Genomic DNA, 9,267 nt, shown 5'->3' with positions numbered 1-9,267 from the left:
CCATCTACTCAAGTTATAGTTAATATGATGGGACTAACTTCACCAGTGGTAACAGCTAAATTGTCATTTCCCCAAACAGAATCCCACAGAAGCAAAGAAAATAGCTCATTATAATAGCACAACATTAATAAACTGGTCACACAGTGTCGCTTCATAATCAGCAGTTATGGCTTAATGGAAGAGAAATCAAAAGTTCTTCATAGACTTAACAAAGATATTTATTGTGTTTCACAGTATTTAAGCTGCTCTGTCAGATAAAAAAATGAGGTGAACAATGGCTTACGTTTTCAAAATAGATCATTAGTTTTATTCCCCTAGTTCTAGAAAAACTGTAAATACAAGCAATTTGTACATCTTGCTGGTGAATTCACATAGTACTCTAGCTCCCTGATCTGCTGGCTGCCTCATCCTCTCGTTATTCTTTTCTGTTTTGACCATGGTCATGGAGTGGAGTGCAGTCGGGGCTTAGAAGAGAACGCTGTGGCTATTTGGTATGATAATTAGGTTTATTGCTCGCCCTTTCCATCCACTCCCATCATCCCAAATCTAGAATCAAAGTTTTAAGATGTAAGCCCTTAAGCTTGTAGGAACCACTGTCAGCTTTTTTTGCATAGGCATTACGAGGAATCTGAGTGGTAGGGAGACTGGCATAGAAGGTGGTTAGGAGCCTGAAGCTAAGTATTTCATAAAGGACCAGACCACAGGAGGCATTACGTCACACTGGTATAGATCATGTTGCTTGGCTGCATAGATGTCCTTGGAATTAGATCCCAGAAAGGCAACTGTGTATTGGCAAAACCTTTTGGCAATGGGCTAATTGATTTAAATGGGGAAAAAAAAATAAGGGTCCATTTTAAAGATACTGCAAGTGGAGAATTTATCCCACAAAGATTCTTGTAACTGAACTGATTGATGTGGGTTACTCTGGGCTAACCAGAGAACTGTCGACAGCCGAGTCTCGGTAAAACCAGGATAGTCAGTTTGTAGTTGCTTTGGTTTTCTGATTGTCACAAATGAAATTTAAAAATCCCCAAAACCAAGACCCAGAAAGATAGACCCAACTCCCTTGACTGCCCCGGGCAGGGCAGGAATGGTTCAGTTGGGTTCCCAGAGTGTGGGGCGAGTGCTGGGCACTTGTACCGCCCAAGGGCAGCACTGCAAGACGCTGAATCATGGGAAGGAATTACTCTGAACTGCAGCTCCTGACCTCTTCAAGGACAAGGTCTCCACTTGGGTCTGTGTACTTGAATTTCTATTCTTAACTAATGCCTCTAACAGCGATGAAAGGGCTGCAGGCATCCTTGATCAAGTAAAACTGGCTTAGTAGAATGTTAATTACACCTGCCTGCCTTCTGAGGCTTATAGTATTTCACAGTTGCGTCCCATTTTTACGAGGGCTACTAATTTTCCTTAGGGAGTGATACTAAATCTTTTTTGCGTACTTTTAACAAAAAATACAAGTAGCAAACAATGTAAACGTTGTGACAGTAGTTCTGGAATGTCTTAAGGTTGAGATGCAGAGGGTTAGGTAGCCTCGTCTTAGCTTTCCCCATGTGCAGCATCAATCCCCCTGGATAATGGGCATCAGCAGCCAGGTGATGCCTTTACTATTGGACAAAGTTCCCAAATTTTACCAAAAGAGACAAATGACCCTGACCTACTTTAATGAAATTTAAGAAAAACCACCTGAGGTAGGTCCCATCATGTCCAGATTGGAAGGTGTTTTGGGAATCAATGAAACACATCAAAAATAGTTTTCTTTCCCCAAGACAAGTGTTAACAAATGTCAAAGCATTGATGCTAATTTAGATCCAGATTACATATTGTTAAGTCTTAAATTCTGCTTCATTAATTAGAGCACTGGCAGCTGTTTTTGCAGAATATTGCATATTAAACCACAGGCAGCCTGACAAATATTGGAGGAAGGGGAATTCTAAAACTGGCTTAATGAATTGTTGCCCTGTAAGAACCTGAGCAAAGGCTAACCCCTGGGGCTTCTGCAGACAGACCCTCACCAATGATCTTCCAGAAGGAACATTTCGTGGGCTAACAGTTTTATCTGAGATGACAACACCTTTGTGCTGTATTGCTGACATTTTAGATTATGTATACAAGCTCTATGATGAATAGCATTAACAAAATTCATGAAGCAAAATATTACAATTACTCAAAAACCTGAATTTGGTTGGCAAAGGTGAAAATTATCCAAGAGAACAGAGCTATTATTAGCCCCTTGCTCCCACTCCCATGCCCCAAGCCCCCTCCCCCTCTACAACCCTAATACCAGTCTAAAATGTGTAGTTTAAAAGAAATAGGGTTTCCAGCCCACGATTGGAGAGTTCATTAAGGCTTTGCAGCTGGAGGTTTAAAAAATCCCACTTTCCGAAAATATCTGACAATCAAGGGCACGGACACTAAGGTGATGCTGATCCTCACCGGCGCAAACAGCTTGTGGATGGCGTAGGCCACCACGAACGTACTTGTGCCCGCTGCCATTTTTGACTGTACCAGTGACTCTTTAAATCCGAGTTTAAGCAGGACTGCGGACATGTCCACGCCACTGGAGGGAAAGAAACAAAAAAAATTATTGCAGCAAGGGATGAAATTAGGGAATATAAAATGACAATATTTTTAAAAATGTGATGAAAGCAGCTAAATGAATAAAAAGTCTTAGGGAAAGAGTTCTTACAAAGAACTTACGTGACAATCAAAAACAATTATTTGTTAGTCAAAAGTCTTACCTTGAAACAACCATGTAGAATATGCCCAAGGAGATGAGTGAGATTCCAATGTGCAGTGACACACCAACGGCACCATATTCTTGAAAAACCTTTTTCAGCTGCTGTGACTTGCTTTGCTTTCTCTCGTCTGCGCTGCTGACACTGCTGCCCGTGGCTGCACAGGTTTTGCTGGGGTCCTGTGTACAAACCAAAGAAGGGGAGACACTCGAGGGCAGAAGCAAGGGTGCTCGTGGCCATCGCCAGCTTCCATACTCATGCAGGGTTCTAGTCCTACCCAATGAGATCATCACCCTTCTTACTCAGCACCTGTGAATATGCTACCTTGGCAAAAGGTATTCTACATGGTTGAAAAGATTTTGCAGCTGTGATTAAGTTAAAGTTCTTGCAATTGGCAGATCACCCTGGGTTTTCTGAGTGGGACCAATGCAATCACAAGGGTCCTTATAAGTGAAGAGAAGGAGGCAGGAGGGTCTGAGTCAGAAGCAGAATCAGAGAATTGAAGATGCTCCACTGCTGAAGTCAGAGGAAGGGGCCACAGGCCAAGGAATGCAGGAGGCTGGAAAAGAGGAAGTGGATTCTCCCCCAGACCCTGCAGGAGTTACCAGCCCTGCTGACACCTTGACTTGAGCTCAGTGAGACCCATTTTGGACTTCTGACCTCCAGAACTATAAGATATTAAATGTGTGAGGTTTTGGGCTGCTGGGATTGTGGTAAGCTGTTAGAGCAGCAACAGTAACTGAAATCCTAGGGCTCCTATCCCGGGGACGGCGACACTTTACTGAACACTATCTCTGAGCCAGGCGGTGCTCGGATGCTTCTCTCCATCTGCTGTCTGCTGCCATCCTCACAACCACCCTCTAGGTTCTCTTGTTCTCCCCACTTTACAGAGAAGCAACATGGGCTTTAGGAGGTGAATCATAGTCACCAAGACTTTCTAGAACCCAGGGCGTCTGAGTCCACAACCTGAGTGCCTGACTAAAACAGGGACAAGGAGATGCAAAATAAAATGAGCAGAGGCAGTGGTATATTTACTTCCAGAATCAAAATTTCACGTGAGATCTGAACAGATGAAGGGCCGGCCAATTCCCGAGCCATGAATACACTGGCTGGGATTTGTACGGAAGCAATTCATTGTATGTGGCGTCTGTTAACATTTATTGAGCACCTACAGGGCCTGGAATGTTTGGGAGAAACAAAAAAACTGAACAACACTGGATTAAAAAAAAAACCCTAGAAATGGAAACTTCTCAACCTGAGTGCTCTTTTTTTAATCAAAAGATTTCTTGAATCTAGACCTCAGAGCTCTTCTCGGCAGGTTGTATCTGGGTCAGCCAGTTCCAGTTATTGACTCTGCCGGATGGCTTCTTCCTTGTATTTTTAGAGCGTGCTACAGCCAAGCCATACTTCAAAGGCAAGAGGGAAGAGCGCAGGCCAGCCCAGGATCCCCAGGAGGTAGGGGCAGGGTCCCCCATAATAAAAATGAAACAATACAGGGGCCTAGAGTCATGCTGCACATGACCCGGGGACCGCGCAGCCTGGCCCCAACCAGCTCGGACTGAGCACATCTTGGGGGAGTCTCCAGATGCTGCTTTTCTCCGGAGTTCCAGGTGGCCCAGGCGCTGCTGGTCAGTTTGTACCTATGTCCAGCCACCCAGCCTCTGGTTTTATAGAGGCCTCTGGGGTGAGGTGTGGGCACTGGGATTAGTTATCAGTTGCCCAGGTGATCACCCAGGGGTGCCAGGTTAAGTCCCTGCTCTTCCTGCCCCCGGCACCTTCTGCAGGAGGGCTGTCCTCAGATGCACCTGCTGTGCAGCTGACTGGGGACACCAGCCTGGAAGCTTCAGTCCTGGAATTAACTTCAGTTTCATTAGAGGCTGCTCATGTCCCTGGGAATTAAGGGTTAAGGCCACGGGGTGGGGATGAACAGTATTCCATCGCTGGGTTTAGTTCTGAATTCTGCGTGTTATTTCAGGCTTATGAGAACAGACTTAAACAAGGGAAGGGCCTGCTCAGATCCAGTGTCAGGGCTGAGAGCCCAGAGACCCCAGAGTCTGAGTTCTGAGAGGCAGGAAAGCATAACATTTTTGAAAGGTTTTGGGGAAACCACTGATGTCCTCAGGAAAGGCCCTTCTCCTGAGCCAGGTGCTGGGCTTTGCACTTTAAAGGCATCATTTCATAAAAGCCAGCCCCCAACCCTGTGATGTGGGCCCCTCTATTGCTTCCACTTTGACAGAAGAGAGACTGAGGTTTCGGGGGGAAACACCGAACTGGATGGCAGTGTCCGGGCTGATCTCTGCTCGGTCACTGCAGGGCCACATGGCCTGCACAGTTGTCAGCAGATTCCCGTCATGTTCACTTTGAGCTGAATATTCCTAAAGACACTTCTCCAGAACCTCAAGGCTCTAGAGGGAAGGCCAGCTGTATTCAGTCTCCTTCAGGCCGGTCAGCACACGTGACCTTCCCTTTCCTCACAGCCTTTGGCCTCTGCCACCCACCAGCCAGAACCGCTGCCGGGAGTTCAGCTTCTTTTTGATAAACAAGGTCCCACCCCATTTAGCTCTGAGGGAGCGCTGCCAGATGGCGGGTGCTGATGGGCCGAACAGTTTGCAGTCTGCAGTTCAAGTCCAAACAATACTCTGAGGCCGATGATGGCGGAAACCCCTTTCATTTCCCACTCTTGACACTGGGCCCAACCAAACTTAATCATGCCTCATCTCCATTCAGCAGGACTGAGCATAGCTGTGTCTGTTGAGGGCCCTTTTCTTTACAACCTCTCTTCTGGCAAAAAAGCCTTTTGGCTGTAAAAGAAAAATAAAGAGGCAGCCAGACTTCCAGCTACAGAATTAACCAGCATCTACAGCATGACAATGGGAGGGACAAAACATTCAGACACAATGGACCACGTGGTGTCTGCCAGCACCATGGTTAGTTTTTAACTTTCTAGAATGAGAATTTTACTTGGACAGTTTTCTTCCTTTTATCTTGATCAAAGGAATTTTGTGAGCCAGGCATGTCCCTCCTAATCCTGGGGGAGACTAAAGCAGCTAGAAATACAGGATATCACGAGGGGGTGACTTGCAAGGAATGGAACCTTGTCATTCATTTCTTTGATAAATATCATCAGATGCACCTGTGACATGTCAGGTTCTGCGCTGAATGCCTGTAACCTGTGCATCCCCTGTATCTGCTTTCATACACGTGTGTTTATGATGCCCCCTTCCCTGCCCCCAGTATTTATGAAAGTACAAAAGGCTGTATTAGGAGGAGCAGGAAAGTTTGAGGGATGAGCCACAGATCTTGTTCACAAGTTACACTGTCTGGAGTGACACCTATTTTCATGCACTCAATAAATAATGTTAATACTAAGCACTACATTGTATTTACTTTGTACCAGGCACTGTTCTGAGTACTTTGAAAATATTCATTCATAAAATCCTCACAACAACTTTGTGAGAAAGGCACTGTTGTCATCCCCACTTAACAGAAGAGGATGCTAGAAGCCCGGCGAGGTTGAGTAACTTTCCGAGGATCACCCGGGGATCATCTGTCAGCTGGGATCCAAACCTACTGAGTCTGGTTCCAAGGTTTTTGCTCCTAACAACTATGCTGTGTCATCACTTATCCCGCTCTGTGCAAGGCACTGCTCTAAGTGTGTATGGGGCGGAGTAATGCACAAAACAGACAAACCTACCCTCAAGAAGCCTATGGTCTAGGAGGAGAGGAGGAACGGTAAACAAAGAAGAAACTCTCAGGGCTGCTGCAAGCACTATGGAGAAACCCAGGGTGGTCCAACAGGTAAGTCTAGGAGGGATGCTACAGCTTTAAAGGTCATTAGCGAGAGGGCTCCTGCAAAGGCAGCATGTGAGCAAGGACTGGTGGAGAAGAGGGCACTGGGGCTGAGAGAGAGCAAGTCATTTGCCTAAGATTTCCCTCCTGTAAGTGGTGAGTGGGTATAGGCTGGGCTGCTCTGCCTATGACATGACATTGAGTCACAGTAAGTGAAAAGGCCAGTTTCTCCTTTGGCTTTACCTCCTTCTCAGTTGGAGCAGAGACTCTCTGCTGAAGCAGAGGTGGGGGTGTCTCTCAGGCACTTTATTGAATGCCTGGAATATTTGGAGACCCTGGCTGGGCACTGCACTCCTTCCTCCCAGTGATCAACAATGAAGTACCTGCGGGTAGCCAGGAGCAGCTGGCAGGGGAGACCTCCCTCCGTCTGCTCTCCTGCCGGGGAAGTATTTTTCTCAGGGAGATGAGTATCTGGTGTACTAACTTCCTTTAAATTCTGATCTCCTGCTCATCTACCAGAAAGCAGGAGAAGCAAGTATAGCTCATGGGATTTTAGCTCATAGCTCATGTGATTCTATACATTTACTGTGATGATAATAATAGTAGCTAACAGTAATTTAGAATGTAGCAGATACCTGGACATGCCTACCTCGCTTTACACTCACTCTGTAAAATGTGAATTATTGACATCCCATTTTACAGATGAGGAAACTGAGAAACAGAGAAGTGAGGGAATTTGCTCAAATCCACAGAACTAGTAAATAAAGACAGGAATACAGGGAGTCTGAGACCACACTCATCACCAGTCTCTCTCTCACATGCACCCTCACCCCCTTCACTCCTACCATGACCTGGACAGGGCACAAGGCTGATGTGGCTGACAAGACAGACAAGGAAGCAGGAGACCATTCCAGATGATGAGTGCAGAGAGGATTCACACACATCTGGCTGATGGAGGCCAGGGGAGGCATCACTGCCAAGGCACCACTGGGGGTCATGGAAGACTTCCTGGAAGAAGGGACAGCTAGGCTGACCATGGAGTATCACCAGGAGGCAGCCAGCTGTTTGCATTGGGCTCAGGATTTACAGACAAGATCTAAGGCCTCAGATGGAGGAGCAGTAGGCAGGGAAGGAAGTTTCTCCATCTGTGAGGGAGGCATGGTACATGCATGAATTATGTCTCCATGGAACATTCGACCGGGGAGCTTTGGCTATGTTGGCACTGTGCTCAGGCTTTTATTAGCTCATGGAATTGTCCCCCAAACTCTTGTGGAAGGTCCTATGTTTAGCTCTCTGAAAGGTCAGCAAACAGGCTCAGAGGCCTTCAGTGAGGTCGCATTGCTGGGGAGTGAGGGGCCGGGATCCTCCCCAGGCAAGGGAACTGCCGAGCGCAAAGCCTGAGGCACCAGCCTGCAGAAAGCAGGGGTCTGTGTGTCTCCACCTGCTGGTCCTGTACCTCCAGTCTCCACTCCTTATGACTGCTTTTCTTTAAGGAGCCCCTCTTCAAAAAAGCAAAACGAATAGGTTTTTTAAGAATGGGAAGTCTGTATTACTATTCCGAATAGAAACCATATTCACTAACCATACTTAGGAGGCAATCGAAATGAATTAGAATGAAAGGACACTGTGTGTCTGGCGAGAGTCCTGCCTGAAGTGTGACAAGGAGGCCTGCGCGTTTGATTAGATAAAAGGGAGCAGCAGCAAGTGCTGGCAGGGGGTAAAGATAGCACCACCCCGAGCCCTCCTCCTTGGCCCCCCGAGGCCGCTCGAGCGTGAATTCAAAAGGGAACAACTCTGCAGGCCGGGGGACGGCGTTAACCCCAAGTCCCGGCCCCACCTACAATTCTCCAGGTTACACCGTCGTACCGGCCGACGCTTTGGGAACTTGGGGCCCCGCTGGCGACTGTGACCTTGGGTAGATCACCAAATCTCCCCGAGCCTCAGTTTCTCCGGCTGTCAACGGATCCTCCGGCTGAAGATCGTGTCCTTGACTTAGAAGGATTGGGGCCTCGGGCACCCTGGAGGTGCTCGATCTTGGGTAGTTGCCCGTGCAATGCTCTCCTTCGGCGTCAGGAGGCCGGGGCGGGGCTGGGGTGGCTTACCTGGTGGCCGCGGCTGTCCCCGAGGGCCGCGCGCAGCAACGGGGCGTCTGGCCCGGGCCGGCGCAGCAGCAGGGACAGGGGAGGCGGGGCGCCGGGGGCGGGGGCGGCCAGGAGCCGGGTGGCGCAAGGCCGGACCCGGGCGCCCACCCTGCCCGCCGGGCCCAGCAGCGCCAACAGCCCGGCCATGGTGAGCGGCAAAGCGCTGCGGCCCGCGCAGCCGACCGGAGGGGAGCAGGGGAGCGAGCGCGGGCGGGCGGGCGGAGCCCGAGCCCGAGTCGGCCACGCGGGGCGGGGTCGGGGCTGCGAGCTCGCGTCGGCTCCGCTCCCGCTCCGCTGGAGCCGCAGTTGCGTGCGCCCTTCTCGCCCCGCCCACGGAGCCGGCCGCGGGGTGGGCGGGCCCCGGGCGGAGTGGGCGGGGCTAGGGACGCGAGCCTTTTCCGACCTTGCCTTGGAATTCTTCTAAGTTATGCAGGTTACAAAAGAGTCAGAGGCCAGTCAGGCTCAAGAGGGAGGGGGTTGGACTCCTCTGACCTGATGGGAAGTGGCAGGGTCACATGGAGAAACACTTAAGTGTTGGGAAATACAATCCGGCACAGGATTCTGTGACTATTGACTGATAACGATAATAATGATCTTTG

The 9,267-nt window shown here is 48.8% G+C and overlaps 1 protein-coding gene across 1 annotated transcript; it reads right to left on the bottom strand.

Annotated features, from left to right (window-relative positions):
- Nucleotides 1-279: 279 nt before the first annotated feature.
- FAM210B (family with sequence similarity 210 member B) lies at nucleotides 280-8,997 on the bottom strand. Its single transcript, XM_036901918.2, has 3 exons — nucleotides 8,630-8,997; nucleotides 2,742-2,917; nucleotides 280-2,560 (listed from the first exon to the last, which is right to left on the bottom strand). The coding sequence occupies exons 1-3, from the start codon at nucleotides 8,813-8,815 to the stop codon at nucleotides 2,344-2,346; spliced, it is 579 nt and encodes a 192-aa protein (XP_036757813.2). The 5' UTR covers nucleotides 8,816-8,997; the 3' UTR covers nucleotides 280-2,343.
- Nucleotides 8,998-9,267: the final 270 nt, after the last annotated feature.

The sequence above is a fragment of the Manis pentadactyla genome, chromosome 5 (genome assembly GCF_030020395.1).
Source record: "Manis pentadactyla isolate mManPen7 chromosome 5, mManPen7.hap1, whole genome shotgun sequence".
In the NCBI taxonomy this organism is placed as follows: domain Eukaryota; kingdom Metazoa; phylum Chordata; class Mammalia; order Pholidota; family Manidae; genus Manis; species Manis pentadactyla.
Note: the sequence above shows the minus strand (reverse complement) of the source record. Positions and strands in the feature narration are given on the sequence as shown.